We start from the raw sequence: 25,475 nt of genomic DNA on the forward strand, positions 1-25,475 counted from the left end.
CAATGCTTACCAAGTGTCTTATTTTGTGGATATAAGAACAAAGTGATCTTTGTAATAGAGGCTCTAAAAGAATATGAACAAAATGATAAAGAAATGATCTGACTACTTTAAACAATAATTTAATATAATAATAAAAATATGTCTTTGAGGTTTCACATTCAGATATATGAGATGTATAAAAGTTTTCTGGATTTTCTATAGATGAGGATGGGATATCAAGTATTTTTCATAAATTTCAGAATGAAGTATTCATCGCTTCTTTAAGGTTTGTACAAGGAATTTTACTTGGATATATATAAAATGTTTGGCAATTAAAATCTTGATTATACATCGTTTCAGTTAGTCTATAAGATCTACAATATTTTTTTCCTTACTTATTGATTGCTTATTTGTCTGTTTATTTATTCCTGTTATTTGTGCAATTTGTAGTGAAGATTTAAATCTCATTATACTTGTATTATGGCAATAAAAGCATTCAATGCAATTACCGTATTTTCACGACTATATGGCGCATGGTATTTTTAGCCGCAGTGTCAATAACGAGTGCTATTTCTGTATTTTACACACACAAAGGATACACCGTTTTTATAGACGCAGCCAGGCATGGCAAAACATACATCAGCTTAAACATAAAAACATGTTTTTAAAAAGGCAACGGAAGCAAAACTGAGTTTGGTTGTACTCTATTTAGCCATTTTACAATGTACTGACATCATCATCACCCACAAATCCATCAAAGTTGCTTTGTAAAGCTGTATTGTAGTCAATGTATACAGACCACAACCCATTGGGCGTATTGACAAAATACCTCTATATCACAGTAGTCACTGTGCAGTACTTTTTCTACGGGAAAATAATAGAGTCGGGGGCTGCTTCCCGTAGTTGTGAGAGCTGTAGACAATAGTGTACCCTATCCACTGATTTATTTAATTTTATCATGATAACAATTTTAGTATTGGTCCATATATAAGGCGCCCTGTCTATTTTGTAGAAAATTTAAGACTTTTATGTGCGCCCTATAGTCGTGAAAATACGGTATATATATTTTTTGTTTATGACAGGCGAGAGCGCCATGGATCTAGTCAAAGAAAGGAAGTGGTCCAAGCTGAGGGGTCGCCTGTACGACTTGGGCTACGATAAGTATCTAGGAGCAGAGTCTGTACCACTTGTTCAGGAGCTTTTCAGGTACTACAACCATTACAGTGTTCCCTCGCTACTTTGCGGCTCAGAGCTTTGCAGATTTTTGAATAAAAATAATAAAAAATACAAATATTACATTGAGACAACATATTTTACTGTTTTTTTTTTTGTTATAACATGAATTTCACTCTCTCTACCCGTATTCTATATGGTGTACTGTATACAGGGGGTAAAAAATAAAAAACAAAGTAAATAAAGAAAGAAAAATTATAATTTTTTTTGGAATTAAATTCAAATGAAGCATTTTTGAAGTGGAATCCCTACTTTGCGGAAACTAACTTATCGCGGGTGGTCCCAGTCCCCATTAACCGCGATAACCGAGGGAACACTGTATTTTATTCCCTTTTTGTAAAGTGAAACAACTGCAGTACTTTCCAGCTAAAACTATAGTTCCATAAAAACAATGTGAGTACTATGAAGACCCGAATAATAGTAGGCACTGGAATAATAGTAGGGAGTGTAAAATTCCAATAATTCCAATAAAAAATTCCACCGGAATAATAGTACTACTACTACTACTACTAATATTCATTATTTTGGGAATTTTCCACTGCCTACTATTATTCCAGTGCCTACTATTATTCGGGTCTTCATAGTAAATGAGTTAGCTAATTGACAACTGAAGAACTGTATTGTAAATACAGTGACCTGGTTCACACCACGGAAAGCCTTCGCGATTCCCAACGATCGATGGGCAAATTAGAGAAAGAAAGCCAAAACTCGGATGTCCACCTTGCCCACGAGAACCAAGACCTTCATGTGGAGCTCAGGATGGTGAGGGATGAGAAGACCCACTTGACCAAAGGTAAGCAAAGAAAGACCCACGTCAGGGTAGGGAAAAAAGGATCACTTGGCCCATTGAAAATGAAACATTTCTGCTTCCAGAGTTGAAGGGGTACATCGCAAAACTGGCTTTGCAAAAATCTTTAAACAAGGACTATATCCACAAGATCCAATGTTTGGAGGAGGAGTGCAACGAAAAGGCCAGGATCGTACAGCAACTGAGTAAGAAGAATCCAAATAGATAAAAAGTCCAATGGCTTTTAAATTCTATTCCTTGATCCTAAGTTCATTATATTTACCCTTCTTTGTAATTATCAATAAGTGCAGGCAGACATCTTATTCAATTATTGACATTTAATTAAATAGATTGAATCACAGATAAGAACCTTAAGGGAGGAGATCTTCCAAAGTATCCTCTCCAACAGTATTTTGCGTACAGCTTTAAGGCATTTTGGATAAAAACAATCACGCCTTCATTTGACCCAGTGCTTCTCAAATAGTGGGGCGCGCCCCCTGGGGGGGGGGGCGTGGTGTGATATCTGGGGGGGCGCGTGTAACACTGGGGAACAGGATTTTATTTGGCCGTACTAGTATAAAGTGTAATTGCGCATCCACTACAGTAGCTGGCAGTGGCGCTCTCATTTATTTTTTATTTCAGGCATTGATGCACTTAAAATCTTTTCTGTTGCAGACTTAAAACAAGATTTAATAAAGTTATTCTTTGTAAGTTTGACTATATTTGTTTCTTTTTTTTCCTTTTCTTTAATGTTAATAAGGATAAAATGTTGTACTTATAACAATTTTATAAATTGATTATATTTATAGTCACGGTGGGAAGTGGGGGGTGGGGGGGATAGTTTTCTTCTTGGTAGGGGGGCCTAACAGAAAATAATTGAAAAGCACTGATTTGACCTAACAATTATTTAACAATTACATAAAGAAACCCGAAGTGTCACGAATATTATGGAAGTGGCAGATATCCGTATCTGTTGTTAGACCTTGGCGTCTCTTTGCCTTGGAAAAGTCCATGTGAGAGTTGACTAGGCGGCAGTTTATGACCTCGAGCCGAACAATAGAAAGACTTTTAATGATTTAACAAAGAAATGAATTACTACACTTATGTACAATAGTAATACAGAATAAACCCAACAATTGATCTGTAATGATTCCATTTTTTGCTCAATAAATCAGAGTTTTCTTTCTCTTAACATAGCATCACATGCCGAATCTTCGCCTAATGATGATCCTTATGAATCCGACCTGGTCCAGAGTGAACCCACAAAACTAAAACTAGAACTAGGAAACACTCATGAACAGATACAACTCTTAAATAACCAAGTAAGTCCAATTGAAATTGGTTATAGATTGTCATTTCAGACATAAAAAAATGTCAACTTTTTTTTGCATCTCTGCAGATTGATGAGCTATTCCAGACCAACCACAACTTGGAACAGGAGCTCAATGCCGTCAAGCAAAAGTCATCAAGTAAAGTGATGGAACTCACCTCAAAGAACCATGAACTATGTCAAGAAATTATGGACATACGTAATTTAGCGGAAATGATGGAAATGGAAAAGAAGCAAAAGTTAAAAGCTGCCAATATAGAAGTAGAAGATCTAAAAGTAAGACTACATGAAGATTTGTGTTTTTTCCTCTCCAGAAAGTGAAAGAATGTCTTTTTTTTACTCCAACAGGTCATTATTCGGAAGCACCAGGAAGTCATTCAAGAATTGGAAGATCAGCTTGGTCGAAAACAAACGGTGAGAGTTGCATTTATGTATATCGGCTTCATTTGGCGGTTGGTTTTGTTATCCATCTTTTTTTGTTGTTGTTGTTGACAGACTCCAGCTCTCCCAGATATTGAATTCAAAGCACAACCAGTAACTGGTGACCATCAAGAGAGCAATCGAGAGAAATTGGAAGAAATGGTAGACTTTCTAGCAGCAGAGAAGAACAGGTTGCAGGATAAACTGCAGAAGATGATGGCCTTGGGTAAAAAAAAAAAACAAAAGCAAAATGGTAGTCGAATGACTCTGAGACGTGGTACAGTGTTCCCTCGCTACTTGGCGCTTTAGCTATCGCGGACTCAGAGCTTGGCAGATTTTTTTCAGGAAAAAATAAATAGAAAATTGAAAGATATTCAATTAAAATGGTAAATTACATCATTTGACAAGAGGTGGAAACAAAATATTCAATAAGAATTAGTACAGTGTTCCCTCGCTACTTGGAGCTTTAGCTATCGCGGACTCAGAGCTTGGCAGATTTTTTTCAGGAGTAAAAAATTAATAAAAAATGTAAAGATATTAAGTTAAAATGATAAATTACATCATTTTACAAGAGGTGGAAACAAAATATTCAATAAGAAATAGTACAGTGTTCCCTCGCTACTTGGCGCTTTAGCTATTGCGGACTCAGAGCTTGGCAGATTTTTTTCAGGAAAAAAATCAATACAAAATTTAAAGATATTAAGTTAAAATGATGAATTACATCATTTTACAAGAGGTGGAAACAAAATATTCAATAAGAATTAGTACAGTGTTCCCTCGCTAGTTGGCGCTTTAGCTATCGCGGACTCAGAGCTTCGCAGATTTTTTTCAGGAAAAAATAAATACAAAATTTAAAGATATTAAGTTAAAATGATGAATTACATCATTTGACAAGAGGTGGAAACAAAATATTCAATAAGAAATAGTACAGTGTTCCCTCGCTACTTGGCGCTTTAGCTATTGCGGACTAAGAGCTTCGCATATTTTTTTCAGGAAAAAAATATGTAAAAATGTAAAGATATTAAGTTATAATGATAAATTACATCATCTTACAAGAGGTGGAAACCAAATATTCAATAAGAATTAGTAATTGCATCAAAAAAGGCCAAAGAAATGGTCAATAACATGGTGAGAGTTCAGGAATGGCATTGATGACGTCATGGCTGTTTCCAGACGCATCTTCACCGCCCAAAAAACAATGTTCACAACTCCCAATAACCATGTTTCTTATGTGCCAAAAAACTGCAGAAGATCCTCCATACGGACTACTATAATTTTTTTGCTTGGTGGTGCTTTTTTGCACGTGTTACACGTTTCTTTAAGCATTTCTGAAGGGGCACCCCTACTTTGCGGAAATGCACTTGTTACGGGGGTCCCGGTCCCCATTAACCGCGATAACCGAGGGAACACTGTATTAGCGAGCTCGTGTTTTTCAGAAAAAGTCTTGGTGCTTGAATTGGAAGGCTGGCGAGCCAAATATGGCGTTTGCGGGAGGGATCGCTCACCGTCACGTTTAGATGCCTTTGTCAAGAGTTTGGAGGAAGAACGGGATCAATATCGTTTGGAAGCCCAACACTATAGAAACACTCTATTCAGCGGCAACAGTTTGGAAAGGAAGAAAAGTCATGAAATTGAGGTAGCAAAAGATTTCTAATTGTATGTTAGTCAAGACTTAAAAAAAAACACTATGTGTCGAATGGTAGGGTGTACAAGAGGAACCAGATGAAATTCGGGAACTGAAAGATGAGCTTCGACAGGTAGAAAAAAACCTTCAGCAGGTGACAAAGGAAAAAGTCTCTCTAATGGAAGAACTGAATGTGAGTACTGGCGGATTTTATGTTCTAAAATATTATTACAGTGTTCCCTCGCTACTTCGCGGTTCAGCTAACGCGGACTCAGAGCTTTGCAGATTTTTTGGGGGAAAAATAAAATACAAATATTACATTGAAACAACATATTTTACAGTTTTTTTTGTTATAACTTGATTTTCACTCTCTCTACCCGTATTCTATATGGTGTACTGTATACAGGGGGGGGGGGGGGGAAATTAAAAAAATAAAGAAAAATTACACAAAAAAAATTTAAAAAATAAAATTGAATTAAATTCAAATTAAGCATTTTTGAAGGGGAATCACTACTTTGCGGAAATTCACTTATCACGGATGGTCCCGGTCCCCATTAACCGCGATAACCGAGGGAATACTGTATAGGTGTTGACAGTTTTTTTTTTGCACTAAAAAATCAAATACAGGACATTCGCCTTGGAATTGTGAAATCAGGAAAGTGTACAGGATTTGAGGTGAGCTTGGATGGACTGTCCATTGATCATACCTGTCAACCTATGCCGTTAACTGCCCTTATAAATGATTATGATTCCCCGTAAGAGACTACCGTATTTTCACGACTATAAGGTGCACCGCATTATAAGGCGCACCCTCGATGAATGACATTTTTTCCATATTTAAGGCGCACAGAATTATAAGGTGCACTGTCTATTTTGGAGAAAATTTAAGACTTAAGTGCGCCTTATAGTGGTGAAAATACGGTGATTGCTATTGACTTCCAGGTATGAAGCACTCACTACTTCACAGTCACCTCTAGAGCCAGCCATTGTTGATGTTTTGGATTGTTTTGTATAAAATCTTGCAGTGGGGGAGGAGCTATATGATGGAAGATGTTGTAAACTAAGATGGCTGATCTGCGTATTTAACAGTATTGTTTCAGTTCAGGCGTTTGTGTTTTTTTAATATCCGACAGTGGTGGTTTTTTGGTTTTCCGTTTTTTTCCATATATAAGGCGTACTGTATTATAAGGCGCCCTGTCTATTTTGGAGAAAATGTAAGACTTAAGTGCGGCTTATAGTCGTGAAAATACGGTATCTGGATTTTAGCCAAAACGGTCTTGTTGAGATCGGTTTTCATAAATATTGGCAATTTAAAAAAAATAAGAATAATAATTTCCCCGTACAAACATGATTTGAAATGGTAAAAAAAAAACGTATAAAAGACGTATAAAACGTTCAAGTTGACAGGTATGATTTATTGCCTATCTTGGCAGGTATGAATACCCCATAATGCTTCACTGTAACTTCATAATCCACTGCAGAAAGAGCAGAACGGCCATTCACCAGTTGATATCCTGAACTTGAGCGAAGCGGACAAGATGTCAGAAGCCAAAAGTGAACAGGAGTTGTTAGAGAAAGATTTACTGGCAGAGGAACTGGAGGTTAGTATCAACAAATTGCAGGTTAGCGCAGTAATAACAGGTTGTTATACAGTGTTCCCTCGCTTATCGTGGTTAATGGGGACTGGGACCACCCGCGATAAGTGCATTTCCGCAAAGTAGTGATTCCCCTTCAAAAATGCTTGATTTGAATTTAATTCCAATTTGTTTTTAATTATTTTTTTAATTTTTTTTTAGTTTTTTTTATTTTTGTTACCCCCTATATACAGTACACCATATAGAATACGGGTAGAGAGAGTGAAATTCATGTTATAACAAAAAAAACTGTAAAATATGTTGTTTTAATGTAATATTTGTATTATTTTTTTCCAAAAAATAATCTGCGAAGCTCTGAGTCCGCGGTAGCTGAACCGTGAAGTAGCGGGGGAACACTGTAATATGTTTCCAATATGAATTTGGATATCCTAATGAACTATGAATCATGTAGCTGCAGTTTGAGCAACACACCTCAGAAATGATCCAACTCCAGATGCAACTCAGAAAGGCAAACGAAAAAATCCAACAGATGGAGAGTGAAAAAGAATCACAAATGGTAGAATTGAGGGTAAGTATCAGATGATTTTTTTTGTGTCACCATTGATCTTTTTGTGCATTTGTTGAATCTGTACAGTGTTCCCTCGCTACTTCGCGCTTCAGCTACCGCGGACTCAGTGCTTGGCGGATTTTTTTCAGGAAAAAAAATATATAAAAATTGTAAAGATATTAAGTTAAAATGATAAATTACATCATTTTACAAGAGGTGGAAACAAAATATTCAATAAGAATTAGTACAGTGTTCCCTCGCTACTTGGGGCTTCAGCTATCGCGGACTCAGAGCTTGGCAGATTTTTTTCAGGAAAAAAAAAATAAAACATTTAAAGATATGAAGTTAAAATGATAAATTACATCATTTTACAAGAGGTGGAAACAAAATATTCAATAAGAATTAGTAATTGCATCAACAATAAGGCCATAGAAATGGTCAATAACATGGTGAGAGTTCAGGAATGGCATTGATGACGTCATGGCTGTTTACAGGTGCATCTTCACCGCCCAAAAAACAATGTTCACAACTCCCAATAACGATGTTTCTTACGTGCAAAAAAACTGCAGAAGATCCTCCATCCGGACTACTATGATATTTTTGCTTGGTGGTGCTTTTGTTAGACGTTTCTTTAAGCATTTTTGAAGGGGCACGCCTATTTCGCGGAAATGCACTTATTACGGGGAGTCCCGGTCCCCATTAACCGCGATAAGCGAGGGAACACTGTACATTTCAACACGCAGCAAAAGCAGTTGAAGCAAGCGACGGCAAGTGCCGAAATTCTGAAACTGAAAGAAGCACTCAGGCTAGCAAAGGGAGTAACAGAAGAAACGCCGATGATGGCCGTTGACCCGCTAATGGAAGAACTGAAGGTTGTTTTTTTTTTTTTTTTAATTTATCTTAATGAGAGGTCTTGACAAGCGGACTCACTTTTTTTGGCAATGTTTTTTTAGTACATGCAGCAGCAGCATGAGAAGCAAATAGCAGTTTCCTCTGGTGAAATCGTACAACTTGAACAGAAGCTTCAAAGAGCAAAAGAAAAGATCCAGGAGTTAGAGGAATTAAAGGTTGGTACTAGGGCAGGGGTGGTGGGCAAACTTCGGCTCGGGGAACACAACACATTGACTTTAAATTTTTGACAGACAGGCCGGGTCAGCACAAGATACGATACATATAAAAAAGTGCATCCGTTAACAGTACATATGAAACATAAACAGAAAAAAGGGACTAAAGCAGGGGTGTCGAACATACGGCCCGCGGGCCGGATCCAGCCCGTCTGGTGGTTTGGTACGGCCCGGGGAAGAAAGCTGCATTGTATAAAAAAATATAAAAAATCTTTAAAATTTGTAGTTCATGTATTATCCGCTAGGGGCGCAGTGTTTTACACTTAAATATATGTTTAACTGTATAAAAGAAAGCTGCATTGTATAAAAAAAAATCTTTAAAATGTGTAGTTCATGTATTATCCGCTAGGGGCGCAGTGTTTTACACTTAAACACTTAAATATATGTTTAACTGTGTAAAAGTCTTGTTAAAATTGCACATACTTTATTTATGTTCTTATGTTATTCTCTTGTTCATAATATATTGTTCATAATGTAAAAGGAAAATTCTTTTAATAAACATTTTGATAATTTACTCATTCTTTGCACTAATTATTAATATTACTGACTAATACAAGGGGCCGGGTCAGCACAAGATACGATACATATAAAAAAGTGCATCCGTTAACAGTACATATGAAACATATAGAGAAAAAAAGGACTAAAGTATTAACATACTCATCACTCATCATTAACGTAAAAAGTATAAAGTGGAAAGTCAAGTAAAAAGTATGTATTAAGAAATATTAAAAAGCAATTTAAAAAAATAGAAGGGCTGTAAAAAAACAAAAAAAATAACAGTGGACAGAGCTACTGCCATTGGCTTCTGTGTGACGGCGCCATCTTGGGGTAAAAAAAATACAAAGATAAAAATTGGACAACGTTGGCGGGCCGGATTAAAAAGCCTAACGAGCTGTATGTGGCACACGGGCCGTAGTTTGCCCACCATGCCTGTACTAAGGAGGACTAATTTTGTTATTTCCACTCAGACGCAGAATTCCGAAACGTCTGGCGAGATATTAACGTTAAGAGTGAATCTAAAAAGGGCAGAACAGAAAGTTCAACAGGTCAATTGTGAAAAAGATTTAGTGAAAGAGGAATTCAAGGTTAGTAACAGTAACAATCCATGTTGAATATTTTGTTCCAAAAAGGTAATATGACACCATATTTTTTTGAATTCGACTTCCAAATATGTAGCATCAGAAGAGGCAGCAAGAGCATCGCATCTCCAACGCACTTGCCGATATTTCGGACCTGAAACAGAAGCTCCGAGTGTCCGAAGCAAAAATCCAGCAATTGACGCTGAAAAACGACTGGCAAATGGAGGAATTTCAGGTCAGTAGCAGGACTCTCCTTATTTATTTTAATTATGATTGACATGGATGAATTTAACAACATTCTGTTTCTATATCTACCACCAAAGAAGAATGAGAAACACTCGAAAGCATCTGCTGAGATGTTTACACTGAAAGAGAAGATCAAAATGACAGAGGACACTCTCGAAAAGTTGAAATCTGAAAAAGAGCGACAGATGGAGGAATTGGAGGTCAATTCTTGTCATGTCCCAAGTGGTGTTTGGACATTTGGTCGCCGTTTTTTTGGTCCCTTTAGGTCGCCAGCCGGTCAAAAGGTGACAGGGAGTTTACTGTTGGAACCAGCTCTCAAAATTATATTCATGAGAGAGAGTTTATTATCTAAGTACTGTTTAATATCTAAGTACTGTTTAATATCTAAGTACTGTTTAATCTCCAAGTACTGTCAAATCTCCAAGTACTGTTTAATCTCCAAGTACTGTTTAATATCTAAGTGCTGTTTAATATCTAAGTGCTGTTTAATATCTAAGTGCTGTTTAATATCTAAATACTGTTTAATATCTAAGTACTGTTTAATATCTAAGTACTGTTTAATATCTAAGTACTATTTAATATCTAAGTACTGTTTAATATCTAAGTACTGTTTAATCTCCAGGTACTGTTTAATATCTAGGTACTGTTTAATATCTAAATACTGTTTAATATCTAAATACTTTTTAATATCTAAGTACTGTTTAATATCTAAGTACTGTTAAAAACAGTAGATATTTAGATATTAAACTCTCATGAATATAATTTTGAGAGCTGGTCTCCACAGTACTTAGATATTTAACAGTACTTAGATATTACACAGTACTTAGATATTACAGAGTACTTAGATATTAAACAGTACTTAGATATTAAACAGTACTTAGATAGTAAACAGTACTTGGTTAATAAGCAGTTCTTAGATAATAAGCAGTACTTAGATATTAAACAGTACTTAGATATTAAACTCTCTCATGAATATAATTTTGAGAGCTGGTTTCAACAGTAAACTCTCTGTCACCATTTGACCGGCAACCAAAAGACCGGCGACCAAACGTCCGGTCACGGTCCGAGTCTCGTAACCCGTAAACAGACCACATTTTCTACCCTTTAGAAACTTCAGCTAAATCGTGACGAGCAACAATTGAAGACCTCTGCGGAAATTCTAAAACTGGAAGAAAAGATCAGACTGTCGGAAGAGCAAATCAAGCCGAGGAAAGATGAGAAAGACTCATTGATGGAGCAATTAAAGGTCAACACCATAGCATTCTCACTTTACAGAATAAAATGTGCTAATTTGTAACAACAACAACAACAGAGAGTCGAACAAAGCTCCAACGTGACTGCGGAAGTTTTGAAGCTCAAATTGGAACTCCGAGAAGTCAACAAAAATTTTCACCAGTTGACATCAGAAAAAGACTTGCTAACAGATGAAATGAAGGTTAGCACCAGAATTACTCTCGCATTGTTATTTGGTAAAACTAAATATTACGTTGACTCTTTTTGCAGAAAATACAGCTCCAGAAAGATCGCTTCACTATGAGGACATCTACTGAAATGGAAAATCTAATGGAAAACATTCAATTATCAGAAGGAAAAATCAAAGAGGTGATGAAAGAAAGAGACTCCTTTATGATGGAACTTGAGGTAAGTACCGGGGAGTAAAAAAAAGGGTGGCGATAGAAGTGACTGTAAAGTAGTGAGTGCTTCATACCTGGAAGTCAATAACAATTACCGTATTTTCACAACTATCAGGTGCACTTAAAAGTCTTAAATTTTCTCCAAAATAGACAGTGCGCCTTATATATGGAAAAAACAGGAAAAACAAAAACAAAAAACGACCACTGTCGGATATTAAAAAAAACACGCCTGAACTGAAACAATACTGTTGAATATACAGATGCCATCTTAGTTTACAAAATCTTCCATCATATAGCTCCTCCCCCACTGCAAGATTTTATACAAAAAAAAAATCCAAGACATCAACAATGGCTGGCTCTAGAGGTGACTGTAAAGTAGTGAGTGCTTCATACTTGGAAGTCAATAGCAATTACCGTATTTTCACGACTATAAGGCCCACTTAAAAGTCTTACATTTTCTCTAAAATAGACAGTGCGCCTTATAATCCAGTGCGACTTATATATGGAAAAACAGAAAAACCACCACTGTCGGATATTAAAAAAACACAAACACCTGAACTGAAACAATACTGCTAAATATGCAGATCAGCCATCTTAGTTTACAAAATCTCCCATCATATAGCTCCTCCCCCACTGCAAGATTTTATACAAAAAAAAATCCAAAACATCAACAATGGCTGGCTCTAGAGGTGAATGTGTAGTTCCCTTCAAAAAGAATGCTAAAATTAGCCAAAGCACCTGCATACCTGGAACTCAATACCAATTAACATAGGTGAACTGTCTCTGAAACTTTTGGCCAATCATCTGTTAGACTGTCGATGTCAAAAATGCGGCCCGGGGGCCAATTCTGGCCCGCAGCATCATTTTATGCGGCCCGAGAAAGTAAATCATGAGTGCCGACTTTCTGATTTAAGATCAAATTAAAATGAAGAGTATAAATGTATATTCAATTTCCTGATTTTCCCCCTTTTATATCAATAATTGTGATTTTTTAAATCATTTTTTTGGTGTTTTTACTTCAAAAATCATTGTGTAAAATCTAAAAATATATTTAAAAAAAAAACCTAAAATAAACATTGTTTTAGAGCTATAAAAAAATACTATTAAAGCCCTTTAATCCAGTTCATTTAATCCATTTAATAAATAAATAGAGCCAAAAAGCCCTTTTGAGATTTGAATGTTGACCAAAGAAGTCGACTCGCTGATTTCGGAATTGAAAGTTTGTAACAAAAATCATATCCATACTCATCTGAACAAATTGAACAAAAAACTACTTTTCCCAATATGTAGAAAAAAAGTTGGTCTTTTACACCGGATGAAATCTCCAAGTTAAAAGAGAAGCTTAGACTATCGGAAAGAAATGTCCAAGAATTGACTAGAGAAAAAGACTCACTGATGGAGGAATTAAAAAAAGTAAGTACAAGAACATTTACTTTATCTCTACATAAAAACATTTTTACATTTTTTTTTGTTCAAATCCATTAGGATAAAAATGTTTCGATCATATCGGATGAAATCTCCAACCTAAAAGAGAACCTTAAACTGAAAGATGAAAACATCCAACAGTTGACCGAAGAAAAAGAAGCCCAGATTTCAGAGTTAAAAGTTAGTACAAGATGTTTTTTTGTTGTTGTTTTTTTTCCCAACATGACTTAATTTTTACAGACTTAATTGTCCTAACCCACAGAAAACAATTGGTTCAATAACAACTGATAAAATCTCCCAATTGAAAGAAGAACTCAGATTGGCGGAAGAAAAAATACAGCAATTGATTGAAGAAAAACACTCAAAGGTCGAGGTACGTTGCCCCCCAAAAAATTCCTTATCAGTTACAAAAAAAATCTAAAAAAAATCCACCTTGTCTCTTTAATTGCTAAAAAAAAGCATCAGCAACGAGAAGACCAAAGTGCGACAGAATCCTGTGAAGTTCTTACACAGGTAGAAGAAGGAACTGCAAAGGTTGAAATATGTGAAAGCCAAAATTCCTGATCAGTTTTTAAAATATATATTCATTAAGAGTATTTTTTTTTTCATTTTAAGCAGGACCGGAACCAAAGCACAAATGAATCTGTTGAAGTTCTTCAACTAAAAGAAAAACTCAGACTGGCAGAAGACAAAATCCAGCAGTTAATGAAAGAAAACAAGTTAATGGTTGAGGTAATTGCTGATTATTTGTAAAAAATGTGAATTGATCCAGACGATTTTTTTGTTTTGATTCCTAACAAAAACAACAGAAATACAAATACCAAAACTCACCTGAATCTGCTGAAGTTCACCAACTGAAAGAAAAACTTCGACTGGCTGAAGAAAAAAACTTTGAGGTAAGTACAAAATTTCTGAGTATTTAAAAAATATGACTCATCGCGACTATTTTTTTTAAATTGCTGACAAAAGCAGAAACAGTCTAAAGACCAAACTTTAACTGAATCAGTTGAAGTTCTTCATCTGAAAGAGAAACTTAGACTGACTGAAGAAAAAATACATCTATTGACCAACGAAAAAGATCGACTAGCAGAGCAGTTAAAGGTAGGAACCTCCGAACCGAGTTTACTCTTCAAACCAGCTCTCAAAAATATATTCATGAGATATCTAAGTACTGTTTAATATCGGAGTACTGTTTAATATCGGAGTACTGTTTAATATCCAAGTACTGTTTAATATCCAAGTACTGTTTAATATCGAAGTACTGTTTAATATCCAAGTGCTGTTTAATATCCAATTACTGTTTAATATCCAAGTACTGTTTAATATCGAAGTACTGTTTAATATCCAAGTACTGTTGAATATCCAAGTACTGATTAATATCCAAGTACTGTTTAATATCCAAGTACGGTTTAATATCCAAGTACTGTTTAATATCCAAGTACTGTTTAATATCCAAGTACTGTTTAATATCCAAGTACTGTTTAATATCCAAGTACTGTTTAATATCCAAGTACTGTTTAATATCCAAGTACTGTGTAATATCCAAGTACTGTTGAATATCCAAGTACTGTTGAATATCCAAGTACTGTTTATTCTCCAAGTACTGTTTAATTTCCAAGTACTGTTTAATATCCAAGTACTGTTTAATATCCAAGTACGGTTTAATATCGAAGTACGGTTTAATATCCAAGTACTGTTTAATATCTAAGTACTGTTTAATATCTAAGTACTGTTGAAAACAGTAGATATTTAGATATTAAACTCTAATGAATATAATTTTGAGAGCTGGTTTTCAACAGTACTTAGATATTAAACTGTACTTGGATATTAAACAGTACTTGGATATTAAACAGTACTTGGATATTAAACAGTACTTGGATATTAAACAGTACTTGGATATTAAACAGTACTTGGATATTAAACAGTACTTAGATATTAAACAGTACTTAGATATTAAGCAGTACTTAGATATTAAACTCTCTCTCTCATAAATATAATTTTGAGAGCTGGTTTCAACAGTAAACTCTAGGTCACCATTTGACCGGCGACCAAAAGGGACCAAAAGGCCGCCGACCAAACATCCGGTCACGAGAACCTCAAGTCTTCTAGTTTTCACCATATTGGCCAGTTTTAACACGACTCCATTTCTTAATTCGCAGCAAAAGACAAGTTCTGACACATGGAGTGAAATCTCCAACCTGAAAGAAAAGCTCAGACTGGCAGAAGAAAAAATCCAACGGTTAATGGAGGAAAGAGACTCACAGCAAGCTGAGGTAGGTAAACAAAGTACATTTTTGATCCAGTAAAAAAAAACAAAAAACATGAAATTAATCGAGACTATTCTTCAAAGTGGAAAAAAAAGCAGCAGCAGCGAGACACCTTAAGTGCAAATAAGTTTACTGAAATTCTTAAATTGAGAGAAAAGCTCAAACTGGCAGAAGAAAAAATCCAACATTTGACAGAAGAAAAAGACACACAGCAAGTTGAGGTAAGAAAAAAAATGGGCAATTTTTTTGATCAGGTTAAAGCAAAAAAATCAAAATAATAATAATAGAAAAATGAACTTTCTCATCCAAGTGGGAAAGAGAACAACTACCACACAACAACCAAAGTGTAACAAAACCATCTGAAAGTCTGAAAGAAAAACTCAGACAGAAAGAACAACAAGTCCAACAAATGTTGGCAGAAAACAAATCCCTGCTTGAGGAGATGAAGGTTTGTACCAAAAGAATTCTTGAGTCCAGATATGTCAGCAATTCTACAAAAATCCAATTCGCCATTCAATCTAAAACAGAAGTTCCGATTGACTGAAGAAAAAATCCAGAAGGTGACAGCTGAAAAAGACTCACTGATCGAGCAACTACAGGTCCGGAACCACCAGAAGACTTTTCCAGAGTTTTTTTTTTTACAAGCACCAAATATTTCAAAACTCTCTATTTCTCAATTCACAGCTAAAAATGGATTCTAACAGATTGAATGCATCGGAAGAACTGCGCAAACTCCAAGAGATGGTCAAAATGGCTGACGGCAAACTAACGCAGATGTTGGCGGGAAAAGCCTTACTGGAGGAAGACTTGAAGGTCCTAAAAAAAACAATGGTGAAAGGTCCTAAAAAAGTGCAAGAACTGAATTCCTGTTCAGACAGGTGGCGATCAACACTCAAACACATCTGCGGAAATTCTTCAACTGAAGCAGAAGCTTAAACTGGTGGAAGAAAAAATTCAGCAGTTGACTGTTGAAAAAGACTCTCTGAGGGAAGAATTGAGGGTAAGCTGCCATAAAACTTGACATGTCACTTTTCTATTACCAGCATTTAGCCCAAGGGTGTCAGACTCGGGTTGTTTGGCGGGCCGCTTTAACGTCAATTTGATTTCATGTGGGCTAGACCATTTTAGATATAATATTTAGATTTTTTTCTTTATATAAATGGATTAAAAGAACTGGATTAAAAGTCCTGAATATTTAGTTTTTATAGATCTAAAACAATGTTTATTTTTGATTTTTCTTTAAACATATTTTTAGATTTTTTTATTTATAGAAATGGATTAAAAGTACTGGATTAAAAGTCCTGATATTCAGTTTTTTATAGATCTAAAACAATGTTTATTTTTGCTTTTTTTTTAAAATATATTTTTAGATTTTACAAAATGATTTTTGAACTAAAAAAGGACAATTATTGATTTAAAAGTGGGAAAATCAGGAAAAAAATCTAAAACAATGTTTGTTTTAGCTTTTTTATATATATTTTTAGAATTTACAAAATGATTTTTGAACTAAAAACACAGAAAAAAAATGATTAGAAAATGACAATTATCGATTTAAAACGGGGAATATCAGGAAAAGATCTAAAACAATGTTTGTTTTAGCTTTTTTTATATATATCTTTAGAATTTACAAAATGATTTTTGAACTAAAACACAGAAAAAAATGATTAGAAAATGACAATTATCGATTTAAAAGGGGGGAAAATCATGAAATGTAATATAAGTCTATACTCTTCATTTTAATTTGATCTTAAAACAGAAAGTCACCACTCATCATTTACTTTCCTGGGCCACATAAAATGATAAGGCGGGCCAGATTTGGCACCCAGGCCGCCACTTTGACACATGTGCCGTAGAATAATAAACAAATTAACCTACAGAACCTTACGGCCTTGTTTTGCAGTGCGGCCCGACTTCTGTGATGCCATATGAAGGTGGACGAGACACCAGGGTTGGCGACACGCAGGATGTTGTTTACAATGTAAGCCTCGTAATGTACCGAGAAATTTGTTAACGGGACGCTAGGCAAAGACTCCTAATCTGTTACACTGATTTGACCAAAAGTGACCTTTGACTCCTTGGAAAGTTTCATCAGATAAACTCAATGCAAAGCAAAAACAAGTTAGAATATTGAATCTAGAACAGTGGGTGTCAAACATACGGCCCGCGGGCCGGATGCGGCCCGTCTGGTGGTTTGGAACGGCCCGGGGAAGAAAGCTGCATTGTATAAAAATTTTTTTAAAAATCTTTGAAATCTGTAGTTCATGTATTATCCGCTAGGGGCGCAGTGTTTTACACTTAAACATAATTAAATATATGTTTAACTGTGTAAAAGTGTTGTTAAAATTGCACATACTTTATTTATGTTCTTATCTTATTCTCTTGTTCATAATGTAAAAGGAAAATTCGGTTAATAAACATTTTGATAATTTACTCATTCTTTGCACTAATTATTAGTATTAGTGACTAATACAAAGGAAAAAAAGTGGGCTTATTGTTAGTTCTATGTCATTTTGCAATGAGTTTATCTCAAATTAAGCTATATTCGGCCTGCAGACCAATGGGAGTTTGACACCCCTGATCTAGAACAAAGGGTGCCAGGTCCTCATGATTTACTTTCCCGGGCCACACAAAATGATGCGGTGGCCCAGATTTGGCTCCCGGGCCGCCACTTGGACACCTGATCTAGAATATGTTTTAATATTGCTACCCATGTGTTTAAAGTGTAGTTGTTGATTGATTCCAAATTGTAAACTTGACCTGCAATTGAACAAATTTGAGACATTTTGTGGCCAAGTTCGTCTATCAAAGTCCAAAGTTCTTGTGTGGTTTCTTACCGCTTCAGTCAGGCAGTTTTCGTCCTTTCCAAGTCCAAAGTTCTCCCGTGACTCCTCTCCACTGTCGATTGTTGTTGTGCTGCTAACTGGAGTCATTTGTGTTGTGTTGCGGGACAAAGCTAAAGCAGGAGAACCTGGAGTTGAGGGAACAGGTTTTAGTGCTGCGGGAACAGAATTTAGCGCTACGGGACCGCGAACGGGATGTGGAGCACCAGATGGATGCCCGTTCTGCTGCACTGGTTTGGAATGATGAGGAATCGGCGAGGCAGAGGAAAACAGCATCCAGTCTTAGGTTTGTTTCCATTCATTTTGAAGCAGAGAGAATGTACCTCACCTGTATCTCGACACAGAAAATCAGACTTGTAGATTTTTTTGGTAGTATCTGCAATGACTAGTGCGAGTATGCAGATGCCGCCTTAGTTTACAAAATCTTCCAAGACAAAGCTCCTCCACTACAAGATTTTGTACAAAAAATTCCAACGTATCAACAAGGGCTGGCTCTAGAGGTGACTGTGTAGTTCCCTTCAAAAAGAATGCATTTAGCCAAAAAACGTACCTGGAACTCAATACCAAATACCGTATTTTCTCGACTAGAAGGCGCATTTAAAAGTCTGAAATTTTCTCCAAAATAGACAGTGCGCCTTATACTCCAGTGCGCCTTATATATGGAAAAAAAACAGAAAACCAAAAACGAAAAACCACTACTGTCGGATATTAAAAAAAAACACAAACACCTGAACTGAAACAATACTGTTAAATATGCAGATCAGCCATCTTAGTTTACAAAATCTTCCATCATATAGCTCCTCCCCCACTGCAAGATTTTATACAAAAAAATCCAAAACATCAACAATGGCTGGCTCTAGAGGTGACTGTGTAGTTCCCTTCAAAAAGAATGCATTTAGCCATAAAACGTACCTGGAATTCAATACCATATACCATATTTTCACGACTAGCAGGCGCACTTCAAAGTCTGAAATTTTCTCCAAAATAGACAGGGCGCTTTATACTCCAGTGCGTCTTATATATGGAAAAAAATGAAATGTATCATTCGTTGAGGATGCGCCTTATAATACAGTATAGTCGTGAATATATGGTGTATATGGAAAATTTGACAGCACGTTTAAGATGATTACACAAACGCAATATCACAACAGATCCACCGATTTTTCTCTTTTCTGCAGGCCACACAAAGAGCAAATTCAGAATTCGCTTTTGGACCTCCAACAAATGCTCTATGTGAAAACAGATGAGTTGCACAATGCTCACGACCAGATGAAAAAACTAGAGGACACAATCGGTACAACGACAGAAGGCATTGTCTCTTTGGCCTTTATCTTTTTCGGAATGACTTTCACCTGGTTTTCTTACCAGAGTCGCTGAGTCAGGAGCTTAACCAGCAAAAACAGAACGCCAAGGTCTTTGAGCTCTCTTACTCCGCACTGTGCATCCAGAAAGATGTCCTTCAGGACGAGGCGGCAAAAAAGAGCAAGAGTTTGGCGCTTCTTAAGGAGCAACTGAGCAAGAAGGTTAACTTCCAAGATATAAGTCTTATCTCAAGTCATCTTAGATGCACTAATAGTCTAATATTTTCATCAGCAAAGTACCTGGATAATAACAAAAGACATCTTTGATGTAAGTACCTACATTGAAAAAGCGCCAACCAAAATCCAAACTAACCTGTAGGGCTGTTTTTCCCGGTGTTCGGTCTTTTGGTCGGCAGTCAAAAGGTGACAAAGACGCTACTGTTGAAACCAGCTCTCAATATTATATTCATGAAAGTTTAATATCTAAGAGAGAGAGAGGTTAATATCTAAGTACTGTTTAATATCCAAGTACTGTTTAATATGCAAGTGCTGTTTAATATCCAAGTACTGTTTAATATCCAAGTACTGTTTAATATCTGAGTACGGTCTAATATCTAAGTACTGTCTAATATCTAAGTACTGTCTAATATCTAAGTACTGTCTAATATCTAAGTACTGTTTAATATCTAAGTACTGTTTAATATCTAAGTACTGTTTAATATCTAAGTACTGTTTAATATCCAAGAACTGTTTAATATCCAAGTACTGTCTAATATCCAAGTACTGTCTAATATCCAAGTACTGTCTAATATCTAAGTACTGTCTAATATCTAAGTCCTGTCTAATATCTAAATACTGTTTAATATCTAAGTACTGTCTAATATCTAAGTACTGTCTAATATCTAAGTACTGTCTAATATCTAAGTACTGTCTAATATCTAAATACTGTCTAATATCTAAGTACTGTCTAATATCTAAGTACTGTCTAATATCCAAGTACTGTCTAATATCCAAGTACTGTCTAATATCCAAGTACTGTCTAATATCTAAGTACTGTCTAATATCTAAGTACAGTCTAATATCTAAGTACTGTCTAATATCTAAGTACAGTCTAATATCTAAGTACTGTCTAATATTTAAGTACTGTCTAATATCTAAGTACTGTCTAATATCTAAGTACTGTCTAATATCTAAGTACTGTCTAATATCTAAGTACTGTCTAATATCTAAGTACTGTCTAATATCCAAGTACTGTCTAATATCCAAGTACTGTTTAATATCTAAGTACTGTTTAATATCCAAGTACTGTTTAATATCCAAGTACTGTTTAATATCCAAGTACTGTTTAATATCCAAGTACTGTTTAATATCTAAGTACTGTTGAAAACAGTAGATATTTAGATATTAAACTTTCTCTCATGAATATAATTTTGAGAGCTGGTATCAACAGTACTTGGATATTAAACAGTACTTAGATATTAAACAGTACTTAGATATTAAACAGTACTTAGATATTAAACAGTACTTAGATATTAAACAGTACTTAGATATTAAACAGTACTTAGATATTAAACAGTACTTAGATATTAAACGCTCTCATGAATATAATTTTGAGAGCTGGTTTCAACAGTAAACTCTCTGTCACCATTTGACTGGCGACCAAAAGGGACCAAATGACCGGCGACTAAACATCCGGTCACGTTTCCCCCCCCCCCCCATCATAGACAACCCGTGTGAAGGAGATGACCACACAAAAGATGCTGGAGAACCATCAGGAGACACTGGGGAGACTCAAGAGAGACAAGGAATTGATCGTGGGTGAAAACCAAAAGCTGAAGGACGACATGGCCAAGGAGAAGGAGGCCTCTTCCCACGAAAGGGACGAGTTAAAACAAAAGCTGGCCAGGATGGGGAACTTCTTGAATACAAAGGAAAGACAAAAACGCTTTGACACGTGGACGATGATCAACTCTTACGTGACTGCGACCAACGTCTGCCTTTGCAGGATCGGGAGAACCTGGAACTGTTGGATCGCTTCCGCAAGACCCGCTTGGAATTGCAGGAGCAGGAATACCAGTTGGTGTGCGCCCAGGACGTCATCGGCTCGATGAGCCAGGGGCTCCTCTCATCCGAGAAAGAACGCCAGAACCTTTGTGAAACCCTCGAACAGAAGGAAAGAGAAGTTAAGGAGGTACAGTGTTCCCTCGCTACTTCGCGCTTCAGCTATCGCGGACTCAGAGCTTCGCGGATTTTTTCAGGAAAAAAAATATAAACAATGTAAAGATATTAAGTTAAAATTATAAATGACATCATCTTACAAGAGGTGGAAACAAAATATTCAATAAGAATTAGTACAGTGTTCCCTCGCTACTTCGCGCTTCAGCTATCGCGGACTCAGAGCTTCGCTGATTTTTTTCAGGAAAAAGAAATATAAAAAATGTAAAGATATTAAGTTAAAATTATAAATTACATCATCTTACAAGAGGTGGAAACAAAATATTCAATAAGAATTAGTACTTCGCGCTTCAGCTATCGTGGACTCAGAGCTTTGCAGATTTTTTTCAGGAAAAAAATGATAAAAAGTGTAAAGATATTAATTTAAAATTATAAATTACATCGTTTTACAAGAGTTGGAAACAAAATATTCAATAAGAATTAGTAATTGCATCAAAAAAGGCCAAGGAAATGGTCAATAACATGGTGAGAGTTCAGGAATGGCATTGATGACGTCATGGCTGTTTACAGGCGCATCTTCACCGCCCAAAAAAACAATGTTCACAACTCCCAATAATGATGTTTTTTATGTGCAAAAAAACTGCAGAAGATCCTCCATACAGACTACTATGATGATTTTGCTTGGTGGTGCTTTTTTGCACGTGTTACACATTTCTTTAAGCATTTTTGAAGGGGCACCCCTACTTTGCGGAAATGCACTTATTGCGGGGAGTCCCGGTCCCCATTAACCGCGATAAGCGAGGGAACACTGTATTATCTTGCTTTATTCTTTCATTCATGGTGCGCTTTATTTCATTTGACTTGTTTTTTGGTCTTCATTTTCATTGTTTTGCCAAATGGAGGTTGTTTGTTTAAAACCTAAACAAACAAGCCTCCATTCGGCAAAACAATTCCATATTAGGCGAACCGAGCGAAGATTCCCGGAAGTTGATTAATAGCCATCCTCTGGGATCAAAAACAATCTAAGCGTCCTTCACAGGTCTTCATTGCGAACAGCAGTTGTTGTTTTTTGATAACCTTGTAATTGTTTTGATTTGATGCCTTAAATTGGCAGTCTTTTTCGATAATCCGTGGCGAGGACGAGCTAGGATGGATTCTTACTTGGAAGATAACACTAGAGATTTGCCATAATTGATGTCTTCCTTTTTTTGTTATATAATTTTAGTATAAAGTATAATTATTAATGAACCTAACATCTTTCCAGCTCTTGGATGACTTGCAGGGCTATAAGGCACAAGAACAAGGGCAGAGTCAGATGGAGGCGGAGCTACGTGCCCTACGGGATGAGAATGGGATCCTTCTGGCCGACTTGGCTACCGTCAGGGTAAAGATGGACTCGGACAAAGAAATTGCAAGAGTAGAACTTCTGAAGATGAAAATGGAGCTCGTGAGGGTGAGGTTATTTTTTTGATACCCATTTTGGAGCTATTTGAGCATAAAAGTTGGTCTTGTTTAGGCAAATGTGAGGCATGAGGTCACTTTGTCCGAAGTGGGTGTCCTGGAGAAGCACCTCGCCAGCGAGAAAGTGAGAATAGGCAACATTGAGGCAATGATGTCTGAAGCATGCCATGAAGCTAGCACCAAGGAGGCGGAGCTAGGGAGGTTACGCCACAAGCTCTCCGAGGCTGACAAGACGTAAGAATCAGGGAATGTTGGGAGGTAAATGGCTTTTGAAACTTTACTGGGGTTTGTCTTTGGCAGAATGTCGCAGCAGAAGGACATGAGCTTTCTACTGGGTAAAGTCACTGAACTGCAGAGCCAGATAGAGATTCTGCCTAGCAAAATCCTTGAGTGGTGAGTATTCGACAAATTTTGTCCTCAAAACATCCTTTAAATTCTCTAAATTGCTCCCAAGGCTGAATGTGAATGTACAATAATAATATGAAATCAAATTCTAACAGTCAGGGTCATCCCAGCACATTTTCGCAAGATATCTCCTTCGAGCCCCCGAGAGCCTCGTCACCTATTGACCACGCCCCCATCCCTGGTGAGCCGCCCCCTGACAACCTTATTCAAGAAGAACTTAGCTTTGGGCCTACCTGACCAAAGAGATGTTGGAGCATCTTGGAATCACAAGCCCAGGCACAGTCCTACAACACTAGAACATTAGATTTAAAAAGATTTTCCTTTTGAGTAAATAACTATAGTGTGAATTCTGTGAATACACTTTCATTTTTATTGACCAAATAAATTAGGGCATATATCTGTATTTAAACCCCAAATGGGTGCAAACAGATGTGAATTCTAATATAACTCTACGGTTCAATAAACGTGAGAAGGCAAATACTGTTGGGCCCATTCTACATTGACTTCATTTATGGAGGATACTACAGTAGAACAACAACGAACACAATATGTACACAAATGTATGCAAATATATTATTCCGAATGTCTGAAACGGTGTCTAGGCGGAAAAAAAGTGTTATGTATTAATCATCTGACTTGTCAGTGGAGATGTTGATGGACGTGCGCTGCGAACCCGCCGAGACGTTCAGCGATGAGGAGCTTCGTACTGGCGAGATGGACAAGCCGTGCCGGCGCATTTCCTGCATTGCCCGCTCGCTGGCAGAAAAAAAAAAATATATATATATATATTTTTTTTTAATATTTATATATATAAATCACAATGCCAATACACATGCCTTCTAATGACTTTTTTTTAATATTACATTATTTGTAATGTCAATGAGTATAGTATGTATGTATGTACGTATGTGTATGTATGTATGTGTATATATATATATATATATATATATATATATATATATATATATATATATATATATATATATATATATATATATATATATATATATATATATACATACACACATACGTACATACATACATACATACTATACTCAGTGACATTACAAATAATGTAATATTAAAAAAACACTTCACTACTATATTGTATATATTGTATATACTACATATTTGTACACTTCACTACTATACTGTATGTATGTATACATACATATACATACATACATAGTGTGTACAGTATAGTAGTGAACATATATATAGTATATACAATATTGTAAGTAGTGTAAATAAGTGGCATATTTTTGGAGAAATTCTATTTTCAAATTACACTTGAAATCATTTACATGACAAATATGCAGTTAATATTCTTCCATTAATGAGTTAACATTTATAAATTAAAATATAAAAAAAGTCATCCCTAAGGGCAATTTAGAGTTTTCAAACAGCTTACTCTGCATGGTTTAGTCATTTTGATGTTAAAAAATATATGATGTGCGAGTTCCTATAATAACAATTTTTCTAAAATGAATAAACATTAGAAAATATAAATCGGGGTTCAAAGTAGTGGCGCTGGTTCTCTGCCAAAACAATGGATGGTACTCCTATTCATAAGCGTGTATTCCTCACTAGGTGTTTCTCACCGTTCAAAGCGCTCAGACGTCAGCTGTCTGTTGACGACTTCCATCTCCCTCTGCAGCTGGGAGACCTTTGATCGGAGGTTGGACACGTCCCTCGCGTGCTCAGTACTGTTTGACAGCAGGTGAATTCGCGATAATTGAGGGAAGACTGTAATACAATACTTTGCTCAGAAGATACACTTGAAATCCCTACTTCTTGTTGTCGGCCATGGTGAGCCTCTCCCGCAGGACCTTCAACTCTGATTCCTTCTCATTGGCCGTTAGGTGTGTCTCCAAGACCTGCTGGCGATTGCTGGAAACCAGCGCCTCCAGGTTGCGGACCGTCAGTCGTTCGCTGGCCAGCTGCTTTTTCAGCAGCTCCTTTTCAGAGCGTACGTCCTCCAGCTCACCTTCCATCTTGAAGGG

At 36.2% G+C, this 25,475-nt stretch overlaps 2 protein-coding genes across 2 annotated transcripts in view; one reads left to right on the plus strand and one right to left on the minus strand.

The window, feature by feature from the left end:
- On the plus strand, positions 1 to 23,953 carry LOC144196637 (uncharacterized). The gene is made up of 39 exons (XM_077716993.1): positions 1 to 265; positions 1,062 to 1,185; positions 1,845 to 2,005; positions 2,086 to 2,205; positions 3,197 to 3,321; positions 3,399 to 3,605; positions 3,678 to 3,743; positions 3,825 to 3,975; positions 5,186 to 5,385; positions 5,453 to 5,566; positions 7,420 to 7,536; positions 8,259 to 8,387; positions 8,469 to 8,582; positions 9,608 to 9,724; positions 9,816 to 9,953; positions 10,042 to 10,164; positions 11,073 to 11,210; positions 11,277 to 11,399; positions 11,468 to 11,605; positions 13,084 to 13,203; positions 13,286 to 13,396; positions 13,833 to 13,919; positions 13,996 to 14,124; positions 15,183 to 15,296; positions 15,374 to 15,511; positions 15,601 to 15,738; positions 15,818 to 15,889; positions 15,975 to 16,103; positions 16,165 to 16,290; positions 17,191 to 17,268; positions 18,244 to 18,416; positions 19,309 to 19,424; positions 19,499 to 19,653; positions 21,171 to 21,360; positions 21,435 to 21,622; positions 22,871 to 23,059; positions 23,123 to 23,301; positions 23,368 to 23,460; positions 23,568 to 23,953. Exons 2-39 carry the CDS (start codon positions 1,073 to 1,075, stop codon positions 23,707 to 23,709), a joined length of 5,061 nt encoding a protein of 1,686 aa, XP_077573119.1. The 5' UTR covers positions 1 to 265; positions 1,062 to 1,072; the 3' UTR covers positions 23,710 to 23,953.
- The window catches only part of LOC144196519 (centrosomal protein of 135 kDa-like), an 11,375-nt gene continuing 9,719 nt past the window's right edge, over positions 23,820 to 25,475 (minus strand). The window contains exons 23-25 of the mRNA XM_077716754.1: positions 25,264 to 25,466; positions 25,074 to 25,178; positions 23,820 to 24,228 (exon numbers count right to left, since the gene is read on the minus strand). Coding sequence (XP_077572880.1) covers positions 24,096 to 24,228; positions 25,074 to 25,178; positions 25,264 to 25,466 — 441 coding nt within the window. The 3' untranslated portion in view covers positions 23,820 to 24,095. The remainder of the gene's footprint in view (positions 24,229 to 25,073; positions 25,179 to 25,263; positions 25,467 to 25,475) is intronic.

The sequence above is a fragment of the Stigmatopora nigra genome, chromosome 5, assembly GCF_051989575.1.
Source record: "Stigmatopora nigra isolate UIUO_SnigA chromosome 5, RoL_Snig_1.1, whole genome shotgun sequence".
In the NCBI taxonomy this organism is placed as follows: domain Eukaryota; kingdom Metazoa; phylum Chordata; class Actinopteri; order Syngnathiformes; family Syngnathidae; genus Stigmatopora; species Stigmatopora nigra.